The sequence below is a fragment of the Copidosoma floridanum genome, unplaced genomic scaffold (genome assembly GCF_036245765.1).
Source record: "Copidosoma floridanum isolate Cflo_tuat_1 unplaced genomic scaffold, Cflo_Japanese_pri ptg000004l, whole genome shotgun sequence".
Taxonomy (NCBI): Eukaryota; Metazoa; Arthropoda; class Insecta; order Hymenoptera; family Encyrtidae; genus Copidosoma; species Copidosoma floridanum.
In genome coordinates, this window is record NW_028321881.1 from 9,765,026 (window position 1) to 9,783,413 (window position 18,388).

An 18,388-nucleotide genomic window follows, 5' to 3' on the forward strand; every position below is an offset into this window, starting at 1 on the left:
CCATTTAAAAAAATATTAATTGATTTTTATGGCCCGATAAACAAACTATCAGCTCATGGCAATAGTCACATACTGTCAATTCAGGACTAGCTCACGAAATATATAATTCTTGTACCAATAAAAAGAGCGACTGCGTTAGAAACAGCAAAAGCACTTTTAAACAGAGTAATTGCATACTTTGGCGCCCCAGAGAAAATGCTGTCAGACAGAGGTGCACATTTCCAAAACAAACTGTTGGAAGAGTTCACAAGAGTATTTAAAATAGACGAAATGGGAATAACAGCTTTCCATCCACAGAGTAACGGCGCAATAGAACGAATGCATCATACATTAACGGAATATTTAAAGGCGTACGTAAATGAAGATGACTTTTGGGACGATCATTTGGGCATGTGCATGTGCGCTTACAATTCGACAAAACACTCAGCAACGGGGATAGCGCCTCAAGAAGTATTGCTGGGCTACCCAGCCAGAATTCCATCTAGCTTCAAGCAAGCAATAAATGAACGAACGTATGATGAATATGTAGAAGACGTAATAAAAACAATGATGCGGCTAAGGACAATAGCAGCCATGAATCAAGTTCAGGCGAAGTACAGGTCCAAATATTATTAAAACAAAAAATTGAACAGGAGATTTTTCATGGAAGGGGAAATGGTCTATGTTCTTAAAGAGCCGAAAAAGAAATATGAGGATCACTACGAAGGACCATACGAAATCGTAGAAATAAATTACAAAAACCACAATATAAAACTGAATCGTGGCAATTAAACAAGAATTACACACGTGGACAAAATCAAGAAAGCATGCGTTATAAAAACCCAATCATTAGATAATAGGGAACTCGGGGAATAAAGCAGGATAACAAAAAAAAACGTATAAGAGTAAAAAGCAAAAAAAAAAAAAAAAAACGAGATATCAGGAACAACAAGACCAAAATAGTATACTTCTCTCGTAAGCGTGGCCTTCGGACGACTTACGAGATCAGCAATCAAAACGGTATGAACAAAAAAAATACAAATCTTGTGTTTCAGGGCTGAAACCATGCCAGTGACACAACAACCTGGAGAGATAGAAGAAATTGAAAGAAACCCTGGAATATTGGCGGAGAGCTTGGGCCCAGTCCAAGCAGTCGCATCAACTTGGAAAATGATATGGTTTGCAGATTGGAATGACGTTGTCGAGGAGGTAAATTCGTTTTTAGACGCGAAAAAGCAAGCAAAATGGAAGTGCAGGGTGACGATAAAAAATGAACACGAATGTATAGAACAAGTAGAGTACACGGCAGGAAAAGTCCTAAGGGCCTTGGATAGGGTAAAAGAGGCATATAGAACAGTAGTGGGCCAAAAGATCGATGATCAAAGCAAGACGGTGCAAGCGCTGCAGGGGGGTTTGACTGACGTGGAAAAAGAGAAAATACAAAAGCTAGTAGAGGCGATCCCGACTAACACAATGGAAACAACTAAGTACTTAACGGAACAAATTAAAGTCATAACATATGGAAACCATGAATGATACCTTCAAGATATAAAAACGTTTAAAGATAAAGCTGGAAGAATAACGGAGGAAGGTTGAAAAATGTTTGCAGAGTACTTTGGCAATTATGACAGAGTTACAGAAATAGTAGGCGAATTTGAACACTTAGCCGAGAAACTTATAACAAAATTTGGAACAACGGTGGACATAATATACTTGGCGAGTCAGGGAACGACACATATACCAGATGCTGCATTGAGAGCGATTTTGGAAGCAAAAATTTTGGCAGAGCAGCTGAGACCAGATCTACAGTTCCCAGTAAGGGAAAATATAACCACAGAAGAAGAAATTTGAGAAATCTCAGAAATAACGACCATGGCATTTAACGGCAGAATAATATATTACATACGAATACCACTGGTTACGAAAAAAAATTCGGACCTTCTTAAGATATCATCATTGCCAGTGGAACAAAAAAGCCCAAATACTACGAATTGAGTGGCATACTTGCAGCCAACATACGAATACATAGCGAGCAGTGTTAGTGAGAAAAGATTTACGCCAATACCGCAAGAGGTGATAAGACTATGTAAAAGACTAGGAAAAACACGAATATGCACACAGATGGAGCCAACACAGGAAGTCAAAGAGGACCACCCCTGTGAGATACGTATCATATTGGGGATTGCAGTGAAGAAACCAGAAGAATTTACGATAATATAAGCCAAGTTCAAGGGCACATTTTGGACACGTCTCCATGCTAAAAACCAACATGCCTTTACCACCACGAAAAAGGACAAAGTCCACATACAGTGTGAACACACCGAACACAAGACACTGAAGGTAGTGGATTCTGGGGTAGTCAGCTTAGCAAGAGACTGTATAGCTCAAGCATCGAATACAAGACTGGATCCAGGACAAGAGGAAGATGGAAATCGCATAATGAAGCTTGAAAGCGCAAATCTAAACTTAAAAGATATACTACAAAAGGTGAAAGGGACTGAAGGAGGTATGTTATTGGAATTAATGGAAGCAGTGATAAAAAGAGACGGACTACAGGAACTCGATAACCAGGAGCACGGACTTGACGATAGGATAAAAACAGGTACTAAGCTAGTGGATATACTCCAACGGGCACACGAGTTAGTACAAACAAAGAAGGAATTCTAAAATTGGAAGAAATACGCATTGTTGGCAGCGGAAATAGCACTAGGAGTGGCAGCCGGATCTTTTGGATTTTTAAAATGGGGGGGCCCAATAATACTTAAAGGTTTGAGAATGATTACAGGCGGACGGGGAAGGAACCGCGGAAACACCAACTCAGTACTACAAGACTTGTCAACCCAGAGGGCCATGGTTAATGCACGAGAGGTACAAGTGCTACTGGGCGAGCGGGTAGGATCAGAAGGCAGAAGACTACCAGCTCAGTTAACAACCAATCCGCGATGATTATTGAGATCGACAATGTAATAAAAAGGGTTATACATAAGATGTGTACAGATTTGAAAAAGAAAAAAATAAATGAATAAATAAATAAATAAAAAAAAATTAATTAAATAAAAAGAATAATTAAATAAATAATAAATATACAAAGAATATAATTATAAAAAATAATGTAAGGAGAGCAGCGCAAACAAGAACAATTACGTATACACAAATAATTCACAGACAACATAACACAAATATACTCGCACACACAAACCAGTATGGCCATCGAGGACGATGACCGCGTGGCCTCGGACGTGTGACGTACAGTATCTAGAACCTTTGTAAGTTCGCGCCCAAGACTCACCTCTCACGGCGCATGAGCAGCGGATACAGAGTATGATGATTACCTTTTGGCGGCTGTCCCGAGCGTTATCAGCTCTCCCGCTCTCTCTCTCCGATCTGCCTCCGAACCTAACGCCACGCACGCGACTGCTCTCGCTTGGAGACTCTAATAAACGAACATATACTTTCTTTCACGTATATTCAATCCCCTTACACCTTGAAACTCTACAATTCCCACGTAACAAAAGCATTGAATATAGTTATTACTTTATATAAATATTGATAAGCATAAACTGTGAGGTGCGTTGGCCTTTTTTTTTTAACGTAGAATTTCTTTTTTACATTGAGTTTTTAATTAATACGTGGAATCGCATGCTGTGATATGATCACAAACATGTATTAAAACTCAAGTAGTAAAAACATAATAAAAACTATGGTAGTCATTGCCCGTAGCCTAATAGAACCACGAATAGACAAAACTCCCCAATGTACAGTTTAGAGAGAAATAAAATAACTATTAATAGATATAGTAATTAAATAATAGTTTATTCATACTTCTTAACATTCGCTTATAACTTTTTTTTCTTCAAAAACCCATCTGTCTTGAACCTACTACTTTTAATGTAAATGAATTAGAAAACAACTATATAATACGTTTAAGTTATTGTATTATGTATAACTACAATTTTCATAAGATAAAATTTTTAGTACAAAATCTTGAAATTCGATTTTTTTAAATTGTTGTCTTTCAATACGTATACAAAGTAATCACAAAAATAAACAAAATTTTCTGAAGAACATTAAAAGAGAAACCATACTTAAGAAATTGTTATAAATAGTTATACTCAATCAAAGTTTAAACTTAATGATTTCTAACGAAACTGTGATATCATAGAATATAAACATATCATGTCATATGCTATTACTAAATAGTGTTTTAATTCATGTCATAACATTCAATTTGTTAATTTTTTTGCTTTTTAAAAAGTGTACTTTCTCTTAATAATACCGACTTTATCGAAACTTTTTCTTTATATTTGTAGATTGTCATAGCGAATGCCAAGACTAAAGAAAATTGCTTTCTGTAAAGTATGAAAGGCAACGATAAGGTTCTACCTGTAATTTAAGTGATTTCGGGTATTAATACTATATTTTCAAGTTTTTCTCCTGTGATAATTTCAGATTAAATATGAGACTTTAATAATTTTCAAATATTTATTTGTAAGCCATTTTAAAATCACCTATACACAAATTTCTTAATAATATAACTATTGCTAGACATTTAAAGTTTGGTTCGTGCGGTAGCAAACCTTCAAGGATATTGTTTGATATTTCAACAGGTAAATTTACGTAAAAGTTATCATCCAATTTATCGACACCTTTGTTAGTAGCATGATCTATGCTATAATAAGTTGTCGTATTTTCTTACATGAGATCTAAAATTCTGTTAATCACATAAATTGTTTATTCATAATTATTGAAGGTCAGAATAACACTATTAAATGAAAATGGTAATTTTTACGAAATATGTAATATATATTATTGACTTTCCATTTTTCAGGAATGATCAGTGATTTTAATTTTTCCTCTACAATTTCTTACAGTAATTTAGAAAAGTTTTCATCAACCGAGTGAATGTTTGTATTTAATTTTAAAATATAAGAAAAAATTTGAAAGAAATGATGACTTAATAGTTATCTCCTCCTAAGATTATTAATTTATTTCTAAAATGTTTATGTATATTTCATATATCATGGAAAGTTCTGTCTACTTTCTCTAAAGCTTTATTCAGAATCATAGGAGCTTGGTCCCAAATTATCCAATAGATTTTACGTAATTTCTTTTTTTCAGATTCAATTTCAAAAAATGCAGGCTTAATTTTATTTGAATCCAAAGACAAGCAAAAAGTTTTATGACTGGTCATACCTTTCGGAAGTAGCACTGACGCAATTCTAGTCCATGCCATTGACAAAATTATTTTTCTTTGTAATATTCAGTAATAAATTTTTGTTTTGTACAAGAAGATTTTTTCTGATCCTCCAGGACCATCAATGATAAAAATATTTTCAACGTCTTTACATTTAACTTTAAAAATATTTTTTGTTCATTGTTTGACCAAGCATACATTGAACCGAACATATGTTTACACAATGCAACTCCCTCTGCGTCATCACTCTTTAGTAGGTCAATTTTAAATAGTACGGGTGAATTAATCTTCAAGTTCAAAAATTTTTTTGATGTGCAGAAGAGCATAATTTTTTGATGATACAAGCAATCTTCACAAAAAAAGTTTTTATAGTTATTCCAAATTTTATCACCTTGTATATTTTCTGATATGAAAAACCATGCAAGAACTAGCTTCTTGGGAAATATTGTTAATCTTCATAAAAAAAAATCATTCATCGTTGTAAGATAATACTGTATTGAATATATCTTTTGCAGAACTTTTATTTTTCATTTCACTTTTACCCAAATTTTCAGTTAATTATTTAAAATTTAGTTTCCTAGGGTATTAAGATACTTTAAAGATTTTGCAAAATTTTTAATTTTATTTAACTCAAATCAAGCCGTTAGATGCGTCTGCCGTTTCTTTACTATCTATCCAATTTCATTTTCTTCGAAAATTAATTTCTGTTTATTATTAAGGTGCATAGCAAGATGTACAACCTTGCGACTCCCACCACAAATTGAATATTCCTGTAATCCTTATGCTGCTTCTATAGGACTAAAATGTCTACCATCAGCATAGTTTTTTAATTTATCTAGAATTTTATCATCAAATTTACTGAGACTTAAATTTAATAAAAGCTCTATCACTACCTGTATGAATGTAGTCATATAAGTATTTTATGCTTTGAATAAATGCACAATATTTATTACTTATGTGGCATCTATATTTTATTAACAAAATGTTATTACTAGATTTAACTATTGTCAATTGTAACTTTACATTTATTTTTAGTCTTATATACCTGATCATCCAAAATATAAATTTTTCAGATATGTTCGGGATAACCAGTTTTTTAAAGATGTTATGTCAGCAAATAGTTAAGGAGTAATTTAGATACATTTGTTGTTAGATTTATTTAAACATGGGCTCTTTTTAGTGAGAAGACCGTTAAGCATGTGTTCTACAACTAATTTAGCAAGTTTGTTATAATTTAAGGGTATTTTAGATGATATATTTTTATTAATATTAGGTTATAGAGTTACGAGAAGATGTACATGTGGTGAACGATGTTTTTAAAATTTTATAATATAATTATAGGTTTCTACTTTTTTAAAGAGAATAATTGTTTTGAAAGTTATTATTTTAATAAAGAAGTATATATATTGAGCTCCAAAAATTCACCGTTTCTCTCTGAAATTTCATCGTATAAGAGGTGAGCGCATCAAACACAATGATTTTAAACTTAAATATTATCTGGTAATGGGAAGTCAGAGAACTAAGCGCACAGAAAGGTAAAAAAGTTTATGATTTAAAATCTACTAAGCTCACGCATTAACCAAATTAAAACTGGTTGATTAACCTCTGAATCAATAAGTTGCAACACGAGCACCTCTAACTAAGCAACTTACTGTTGATACTATATTATTACTCTGTTAATGGGAGGTTAGTGCGTAGTAGTACATGTATTTAAAAGACATCCTTTTTTTTATTAATCGTCGCTCATATTATTCGATAGCCAATATTTTTCAACGGATCATAAAAAAAAATTCGTATGTACGACGTTCTTGAGCCGTAATAATTATTCTGTTGCAATCCATGACAACATTATATGTATCAACTCACCTCATTCTGGGTGTCTCTCTGTCTCTCTCATTATCTCTCTCTGTGCGCGCGCGCGTGTGTGTGTGTGTAAGAGTTAAGAGTAAGTAAGTAAGTAAGTCTCAACAGTTGTTTTTTTCAACTATTTTGTACAATGCAGGAGCATTATATTTTTTTGTTAAATTTGATAGTATTTTGATCCAACCGCTGTACGACGTAGTATATGCCGTCATGAATTGAAACAAAATAATTATTTTGGCAGTAGAACGTCATACAAGAATTTTTTTTTTTTATTTGTTAAGAAATATCAGCTATCGAATAGTATTAGTAACGAAACCAAAAAAAAAAATTTGTTAAGCAAAAAAATAATAGCTTAGATTGACAAAAAAAAAAAAACTTTTTGCACATAACTCGTCAATTACAAAAGCATGCAGTACATCTGCATGTTGGAGTAATCTTTTTAAAAAATTTGAAGTTCTAGATCTCTTCGAAAAACCAAAGGGTGTCTGAGCTATCCCGGTTGAAAAAATGATCTTCTTTTACAAAAACTCAGTTTTACATTAAATCTGTGTGTTTATATTTTAAAGTCTTACGTGACAAGATCGATTAGTTATTAATATTTTACAACTTTAAAATAATTCTTTTTTTAATAAAATGTTTTTATTTTATTTAACCAAAAAAAAAAAAAAAATTGCAACTTAAGCCTTTATTTTCAATGAGGTCATAGAGCATCAAATACTTCAGACAATTTCACATATTTTTAAGTACTTGCTCTTGGAAGTTAGTTATTAAAATAAGGCTTAACATGAGGCTCAAAATAGTCAAACTAGTCTTCATGCCGGAAACTTGCCAAAAAAAGGGGTACACATCTGATAAGTATTTTAAACTCGCAATCAAGTTTTGGAAAAAAGATTCCGAGAATACAGAAAATATTAATGAAAAAGTTTTTTTTTTGTGTCCCTTTAAGGGTAATAGAAGGCTGTTCCTGTATTCGTAATGTCACGATGACCTTTACTAATAGTAAGCGTCTAAGGGTCCATAGGATCAAATCACATTTTCAAATTAGGATGTTTATAAATAAAACACTATTTTATCTATGTTGCCACGCATCCTCGTTAAATATAAAACAAAAATATATCTTTCCACTAAAGAGTGTAAGCATAACCTCAAAATAATTTTTTGAGTAAACTTAATAAGTGTCAGATTGTGGCTTATTTTCAAAAATCAATAACTCTTTAAGGGAATAAGATATCTCAATGTATTTTTTTTTTTTTTTTTTTAAAGACAATTAAATGCAACATAGATGAAGACAATAAAAATTGCTATAGAAAACTTTTTAAGGCAGAAAAACTTATAAGAACTTTGATTTTTCTAGTAAAGTGTGATTTAGCTGAGCGATTTTCGGTGAAATTAAGATTTTTATAAGAAAAATACTACTTTATCCATGTTATCACGCATCCTCGTTATATATGAGACAAAAAATTATTTTTACACCAACAATTGTAAACATAACTTCAAAATTTTTTCTTCAATCATCTTAATAAGTATCAGATTTTAGATTTTTTTATTGTTTAATCAATGACTTTGAGAAAAAATATCTTAATGTTTTTCCATTTCTTAAACAATTGAATGCAGAATAGTGAAAAACTAAAGAAATTGCTATAGAAAGTTTTATAAGGCTAGAAAAATTATAAAACTTTGATTTTTCTGATAACGTGTGATTTGGCTCAGCAATTTTCGGTGGAATTAAGATTTTCATGAATGAAACACTACTTTATTTATGTTATCACGGATCCTCGTCAAAAATAAGACAAAAAATTATCTTCACACTTAAGAATGTGAGCATAACCTTTAAAGATTTTCTCAAGTAGATTCAATAAGTGTTAAATTTTAGATTTTTTTTTATTAAAAAATTAGTATCTTTTCCAGCAAATAAGAGATCGTAATATAATTTTTTTTAAATTAAAGATAATTCAATGCAAAATAGTGTGAGACTATGGAAATTGCTATATGAAATTTTTCTAGACTGCAAAACTTATAAATAATAATATAAAAATTACCAAACAAAGTTTTTTTAGGCTAGAAAACTTATAAGAACTTTGATTTTCCTGATAAAGTGTAATTTGGCTAAACGATTTTTCGGTGGAATTAAGATTTTTATAAGTACAACACTACTTCATTTATGTTATTACGCATCCTTGTCAAAAGTAAGACAAAAAATTATCTTTACACTTAAGAATATGAGTGTAACCTTAAAAGAATTTTTCAAGTTAAGTTAATATACAGTTTATGTGGCTATTTAACGTTGTGTAAGATCCGGGAATATTCTGGTATGGTATATTGTTCTGCATCCCCATCCCCAATTGTAGTTATCCTAACATTTTAAGAAAGGAAGGTCAATGACTTTAAAATTATTTAAATTTTGTGGCATTATGGTGTTTTACGACTAATAACCATGATGCAAGGTATAACCGTTTACGTTACTTGAATCAAATTGCTATCTTCTCTGGATAATAACAACAGTTTAATTCATTGAGTAACATGATCAATGCAAAAATTATTTTACTACAACCTTATGATCACTTTATATTGCCCTGAAATTTGAATTTTTTAAATTTATTATATGATTATCACTCATGAATACATAAAAAACAATGTTAGTCTTATATTGTATACTGAACTTTATTTATCTTTATTCATTTAAAAAACAATGATACATTACTTGTGAATTCAAAGAATCGGACAAATTTTAGTATTTTCTCTATCTGTTCATGTATTAGTAGATATGGTGTATGAACCATGTAAGCAACTTCAGCATTACCTTTACTATTTACTTATGATAGTATGCAAAAGAACACCTTAAACTTTAATTATTAAAAAATAGTGAAACTTACATAGCTAAAGTTAACTCTCATTCACATTAGGCCCTCTTGTACTTATGCAAAAATTATGCGAGACAAAATACTGTCTATATGGAGCATAAAGGTTAGATCAAAGTAAAACAGAGAGTATGCTAACCATCTCTTTAATCTCATTGGCTTAAATACAGTCTGGCATTGATTGGCTGGTAGGCTAAGCGCTTGATTTGAATTACTTAGGCGTACTTTTTAAAGGACTCATACATTATAAATCTGGAGATAATTATTATGGAAAACTAAGCTTGTTAACAATTAAGTCAATAATTTTTACTATAAATTTATGGAAAGTGAGTTACAGTTGTACTGTTTCGTATTGACGCATCATTGCACATAGCAGAAATTTTTTCTGTAGACTCTTTTTTGGAATTTGGAAAAAGTTAATGCACTTATTCAGTATGAAAAGCCAATTAACAATTTATTACAATTATTAATAAGAAGCACACTACACGAATAATTTAGTCAAACATTGGAAAAAATCTATTGTTTTATTTACGTGGAGATAATTCTAACTGAAAAAAAATGAATTAAAAAGTAACTAGTCCTAACATAACTGAAAACCTAATGTCTGACTGAGTCCAGCAGTATCCCTTACGAAATAAGTCAGAATAATTAACTCGAATTGTGTACTTGCATTTTAACCCACCATACTAGTTTTTGATTCTTCATTTTACAAGTGTTCGAATAACGTAACATACGATAGAACACGTTTTATTTTTTTATTTCTTGTAATGTAGCCTCTATAACATTACATTATTACATACTACACTCAGTATTATCGTTGCAAGTTCAGTATACTGTCAAATTTGTGATGTGTAAGATTAAATGAGATATTACGAAAAACTTGTACCACAAAAATTAGCAAATTGTTACGATCTCTCAATTATATTTCAGAAAAAAATTAATGCAATAATCTAAACTAGTAATTTGTTTTGATGGTTTGATGTAGAAAAATTATAGTGATCAGGAATAAATGGTGCAGTAATCAATGACAATGTATAATTTTTAATAAGTCCACTTATTTTGCGGCTATGAGAAAAAAATGTTGCAAATCTCATTTTTGTCAACTACTTGCTGAAGTTTTTGATTTGTATGTTGAGATATTTATTAAATGAACGTATTAACAATGATTTTTTCTATAACATTTATCAAAAAAATACTGAAATACATCTGATTTTTAGAATTTACAAGTTATGTTACACCATTTTTTAAATGAATTGGGATGAATACAGCTCAGTATATAATATGGGACAATTACTTTTTTTCCAAATATTCTCAAGTATTTATCATGTGATAAATTTTGAATATTTGAATTTTAGGGCAATATGTTGTGATTACGGTAACATAAATTTTTAATTAATTAAAAAAACTAAATATATTTAACTGTTGTATTTATTCAGAGAAAATAGCAAAATAGTTTAGGTGTCAAAAACAGTTATTCTTTGCATCATGTTTACCAGTCGTAGGAAACTATCATGTCACCAAATTAAAGTTATTTTAAGGTTATGGACCTTTATTTCGTGAAACTCTGACATAACTATAATTAGAGATGGAGATGCAGACCAATAAAATATATTAGAATATTCATGTGTCTACGAACGGTAAAAAAATCTCATACACTGTGTAGTAAGTTGACTGGAGAAAATATTTTGAGGTTATCTTGACAACCGTGAGTGTAAAAACAATATCTTGTCTCATATTTGACGAGGGTGCGTGATAACAAGGATAAAGTAGTATTGTTCCTTATAAAAATCTTAATTTCACTGAAAATCGCTTACCGGAATAACACTTTATCAGGAAAATCTAAATTTTTATAAGTTTTCCTGCCTGAAATAATTTTTATAGCAACTTTTACAGTTTTTCCCTATTCTGCATTCATCTGTCTTCCATAAAAAAAATTTTAGGGTATCATATTTTCTTGAAAAGTTATTTATTTTTGAAAAAAATGTTCAAAATCTGACATTGTGCGCCAATAAGGCAGAGGGGTTGAAGGAGAGCCAAAATGAGGGCAGAAAAAGTGCAGGATCTCAAGAAATAAAAAAGAAACCATAGAGAATCAAGTAATGAGTGAGTGCTTTACCCTATGAGACTTTGTGTCAGCTTTCGAGAATTCTCTCATTAAAAGAGAGGAGTCTTAGTCAATCGTTTATAACATTATCAAACGAATTAGCATCTCCAGCTCATCTGCATGAAGATATTGAGAGTCTTCTTTCTTTACGTAAAATTATCTGTTCCCCAGCTTTGCTCATCCTTTCATCGCTATTTAATTTGGCTTTTAGAGAACTGCAAGTTATTTCAGGTCACAAACCCACTCTGATAACAAGTTTTTTTCTTGAGTGTACATTAGCTAATCTTTCATGACAAAGTCCTGCATGTAGTGTAAAGTTTGTTTTTCCTAGATTGTGATAATTTTGATGAGATGTGAATCAATAATAAGAAATGATTGACTTCTGTTAAGTTTTAGTATTTATCTCCATCAATTCTGTAAGCACTCACACATTTACAACATATTTTATTTTTTAGTAACTGGCAGGTATCTTAAAGTAACAGTATTTATGATTGTACTTTTTTTTTGTGGATGCTTATATTATTCAGACAAAGAGAAGATTTTAAACATATAAATAACATATAAATAACAAGAAGATTTTAAACATATAATGATCTTACTCATGACTGTGTAGTCAAAACACTATCTTTTGTGCAACATAACAGATTTTTGACCCATTAAGCTTAGACAAAATTTAAAAGCTACTCGCATCCGTTGACGTACGGAAAGAACCGTGAGTTAATTAGTTAATTATCGATGCTGTAGATAAATACAGTTGTCAACTTTTTTTATTGTTGTAATTATCATTATTCTTTTTCAACTAAATCAATCTCTAAAATCCATTTTAAATTTTCTAGTCTGCGTTTACATTTTTAAGTTTCTGATCTCACAAATCTATCAAACATTACTTGTGTGATCTTTTTATGCACCTTTACTTATTTGTAATATCTGAACATACTTACTCCTGAAAGTTATCTAAGTATAGGCCTACGTAATATTTAAAGTTTGTAGCTGAGTTAGAATCTAACACAAAATGGATGGTTAATTTAAATTAGTTACGTATTATCGGTTTTCTAATACTTTTAGAAGCATTACCGAAAAATTCTAATCATGAGAAGATGCAACTCCATAAAGTTATTTGTTATTTATTTAATAATAATAAAGCAAGTTTTATGTTTAAACTATTTACGCGTAAATATAGATTTACATACCTTTGACACCTATTTTTCTGTTACAAAAAGATAAGATAAGGATAAGAATATGTTAAACGTACATGTATATGCTCGATGCAGTACAATCTTATTTGATTTAAAAGGTAAATACATGACTAATAAGTTAATGTATCATATGAAAAAATCAGTATGCTAGTTTGAAGTATCATTGTTTAACTTTTTTACCTTAGTTTGCAAATTTGATACATAGTTCTCTCCTGTGTTTGTGAAAATTCTTAGAGAGTGATTATCCAACAAACAAATGCCATGCATTGTGAAGTTATTTTTTTTGCAAGTCAAGTTAATGTCACTCCAATTTTCTGTGACAAATTTGCACCAGGTAACTTGCTTTATTTTATACTCACAAATAAAAGATGTTTGTAGAGTATTTCCAATTAAATTTCCTTTACTGGAGACTGCCAGATTACCAAAACAATAGAGTTCCTCCTCCTGATTGTATTCATCGCTTTGCAAAGTCCAAAAGGCATTCTAAAAATAAGAATTTTTGTTTACAGAAATATTTTACAACACATGTATTATTATATCCGTTAAGTAGTGGGCTGAGCACCCCACGCGAACTACGAGCTAATCTCCATTTTTAGTCATAATACACATACATACAATACATACAAGTATATACTTACTTGTATAATATACATACAAGTATACATTCAGTGTATTATACCTTCCAATCAGGAGGGGGGGGAGTCATCGCAATATACCAGAATTATGCAAAAATAAATTATAAAATACAAGCAAAAATATCAAGTAAAGCTTAACTGGGCATAAACTTTATGTGTGAAAGCCAAAAAACTAAGACCTTTACTTATGTAATACATATAAAATAAAAATGAGCCCTTTGCAAAAACTTTGCAGTGTGTTAGAATCATTCGTATGGGTAATCGAGTTCACTATTGCTATATGATGTTAAGAGAAATCGAGCACTCAGTCAGAAGCAAACTTAAAATAATTTACTAAACAGAGAGTAACTTAATTTATAGGAGTATGTATTCGTAGCGATGTTTGGATGTTTTAGTGTGCTAGCCTCATCAGACTAAATTTAATAAAAAAAAAAAAAAAACAGAAAATAATTCGTGCATTACAATTAGAATTGATTTCGTTAAAACCTTACTTACTCGTCATCGCTTTACAAGTTCTAATTGTCGTTAAAATAACAGAAAGGCCTGCTGATGTAGGTATGAGACGAAAAAAAAACTTGATAACAATTTGAAATAGGCAATGGACGTTTACCATTTCTGAATTTTCTTGATTTTGAAAGTTAATCTTTTGCGAAAGTTAGATTGCTTATCGATGATTTTTGTATTATTCTAGTCTAGTGTGAGGTTAAACTCGTAATAATGAGTCGCGACAACTAAGTCTATACTTTATTTATAATGTGTTCTTTAATAAGAGTTTTCAAAGTTATTTTAGTGTTACTAGTGTATTCTGCTGGGAAATTATAACAAAAGGATTTATAAACTGTGTCTGCCTTATCCTTTCCTAGACAAACAAAAGTATTTAGTTAAAATCTATTAAGTCATTCTTTTACAGCAAAATCTATTACACCTTTACAGAATTTGCAATAACAAAGCGTTTATTAGAAAGGAGTAATGCACAGTTAAACAAACTATAAACAGGGAATCCCTTATTGCTCAACAGATAGTTGAGAGACAGTTAAAAACTGTCTTAGATATTTAAGGTTTTTTTATTTGATCAAATAACAAAAATTGTTTTTTCTTATAATGCTTACATCAAGAAAGTAATTTTATCGTCAGCTTCTAATTAATAAGTACATTTTGAAACAAGAATTTACGTCGTTATTATTGAAAACTTGCAATACTCTTAAACCTTAATTAATTATTTATAAATATATATTTCGATGTCATCAACATATCTGAAATAAAAATTTGGATGGTTCTTTAGTTTCTTTTTTTTTACAGAGACAAATATCAGTCTCCTATCTTCCACTACTCAATCCACAAATTAGTGGTTACATTAAAAAACCCCTAGGGATATCATAGATGTGTTGGTAAAAAATGAATACTATTACACAAGTAAAAGTTTTATGCAATGTTTTATTGTGTCAATTGGAGTTTGACAAAAAATTTAAATACAACGTGATTTGCAATCGAAGCTGTTTAAAACTAATTACAGCGGAATGATTGTAAATAGGAAGATCACATTGAGTAGGGATCAGAAAATATTTTAAATCTATAATACATAAAATTACGTGAATACCTTAGAAAATGTATTTTAATAATGTAAAAATTTTTGATAAAAGACATTATAGTACTCAAATACATTAAAGAAGCGGCTATCAACATGGGCCTTGTTAATTACAATTCTTAAATTGACAAGATATCTTAAGAAATGTCATATTGTCACGCAGTTTCAGATAAGAATTTATTTTTGCTTGAGATAAAATTTTAGCAAAAATAGCGAAAAAAAGCTCTTGTTGACATTAAAAAAAAAAATTTTTTTAAAGGTATATCGTGTAAAAATTTTATATTATCTGAACCTAAACATAAGACAAAAAATTTATTGAAACTGACGATGAAATGAAATGACATTCCATAAAGAAAAGTTATTTTTTCCATAAACTCGAGATAAAAAACTGATTTTCAAAAGTATAAGCTAAAAAAAATTTCTCTCGGGTAAATCTGAAAAATTTTTTCAATATTGATTATTAGTTAATTGATGTGTCTCATTGGAACAAAAACACTTTTTTGAAGGCATGAGTAGGGACTTCATAACTTTTACTTTACGAAAGAATAATAAACTACTAAACTCTTGAATTACTTCTGTATCGAAGATACTGTTTCCGTTGGTTCAGTGGTTCTTTCTTGGAACACAAACTTTAATGCGAAGAAATGAGAGTTTTGTCGACGAAAAAGTTTCATCTAAATATCTGCGTAAGAACAAAAAAATCTAGATTTTACGGAATCAGCAAAATCAAAGAACTGTTTTGCTTGTAAAATTCAACGTACTAGTCTTTAATGATAATGCTATTGCACTTCATAATTCTGAAGCTAACGTAACATTGATAGACTCCAAATTTTTTGAGAAGTAACAATTAACTAACAAATTAAGTGGGATCAAAGAGATACAAACATTAAATAGGTTCGTAAATGACTATGGTGTATTAACGGTAGACTTGAATATTTTTAAAATACAAAAAACAATTTTCATTTAAAAATAATGATTGAAACTGATATATTTAAGAAAGATTTGTTCGCCAGCTTTGATTGTATTGTGAAGTTTCATTCATGTTGAAATAAAGAATTAGAATTAGTTCAAAGTTTGAACTTAGCTATTGAAAATGTAAGTATGAAAATCAATCAGATCGTAACAGTAACGCTTAGAAATGAATGTAAACTAAAATATTCAAATGATCTTTCAACAAAAAATGATTTATTACTTGCTCAAGAAAAATTTGTCGCTGGTACGATTAAAAATTTGAAAGCAACAATAAAATTAACTAAAAACCAATATATTTCAAAGAAACATTATGAATGCTCTATTTTAGACAAGTTAGAAGTGTAAACACAAATAAAAAACTAATAAATCTAGAACTCGTGAAAGAGTCAGATGGCTCGTACACCTTACCAGTGACTCTCGATGATAAAAAAGAAAAAGGGAAAAAAAATCACGATTGTGTGTTGTGACGTAGATAATTCGGACGAAAAATAGCCATCCCAACACCTTGTCACGAAACTCTCTCAAACTTTACCATTTTCATATCTATTTACTGAACTCCTCCACTTCAGAAGGTCTGCCCTAGGTATCTGACTCAGAAATGCCAGACTCTCTTGAAAGAAAACTGGAAAGGATACATCAAATATACAACAAATACGACACTAGCTAGAAATGAACACAAATAACATATGGATTTTACAGTACACTAGCGCTACTTATTCCACCTTCATAAACACTCTTAAAAGTCTAATTGTCTCTTTCTCCTCCTTATATAAATATATGTATTGATACACTATGTGTTTAATGTGAGTACGTCTGTGTTAATGTACAAGCGCCCTGGTTGTCCTCACTGCTGATCCTCTTTTTGCCTCAGTAGCCGGAGGGCCACACCTATCTTATATATACACACACCATTTTATGCGCACCTCATACCTATTATTATACTCGCGCACATTACTAATATAGAAATCCCATTTACACGCACTTACGCTTTCCTAAAAGTCCCTTTATCCCTGCATGCACCCACACACTCGTTCGCCCGGATTACCCGGATACCACTATCCTCGTACCTGATTTGAGTGTACTATGCACAATACACCTACCTTTCCAATGTCCTCATTATCATGCTGCGCCACCTGAAACTCATCCTAGTCTCAGCATTGGCTAGGTTACACGGATTGCTTCCAGCGATTCTGTCTAAGGCAGCTGTTCTCTCGTCTAGCTAACCACACTATTCTACTCTTTTCTATATTCCTTTAGCCATACTCTACCTTCTGCTATACCTCTTGACCTACGCTCTCTCTGCTGCATCGTGCATTACTTTACTGCGCTATGCAGGTAATCTGTATAAATGCCCGCGCTCCACCCTTTGCATCCTTACCATCAAATGTTCCTAAAAATCGGCGTATAATTAGAGGTTTTAAACAATAAGTTGTCGACGCAACAACCCAGCTTTCAGTTTATTAGAGACACATCGCAAGCTTCTGCATTTCCTTTCTTTTTCTTCTACACATATACCTTCCAATCATACTCTACAGACATTCTTTTTCTTTTAGCGTCTATTTCCTTCCCCTCATCTCTTAGCTCGTAGCCCACGGCATCGAAAATGCACATTAAATAATGTGTCGTCAGATTACATTGATAGAAAATATATATACTATTATAAGACGCAGTAGCCGCCAATAACTTGCCCAAAACCATAGTTATATAGTGACGTGACAGCTTTAGCTACAACGACACAGTATTGACTACCGTAAATTAAATGAAATTATTATTTCCGAAAGATAACCGTTTCCTAAGATTTATGATCTTGTAGTACGTGTAAAAAAGTGTATTTACTTTTCAAAGTTAGTCACCAACTTGGTCTTTAGTTTATTCCTTAACAAGTTAAATATAAATATACAACGGCTTTCGTAACTCTCTATGGGCACTAGCGATAAACATGTTTATCTTTTTTCTTGAAATCAGCTTTGGCAATATTTTAACGAAATTCTTTCGAATAGAT

At 30.9% G+C, this 18,388-nt stretch overlaps 1 protein-coding gene across 1 annotated transcript in view; it reads right to left on the bottom strand.

The window, feature by feature from the left end:
* Positions 1-18,388, bottom strand: part of shtd (anaphase promoting complex subunit 1) — a 901,519-nt gene that overhangs the window by 727,479 nt on the left and 155,652 nt on the right. Inside the window, exon 3 of the mRNA XM_089595858.1 lies at positions 13,375-13,677. Coding sequence (XP_089451984.1) covers positions 13,375-13,677 — 303 coding nt within the window. The remainder of the gene's footprint in view (positions 1-13,374; positions 13,678-18,388) is intronic.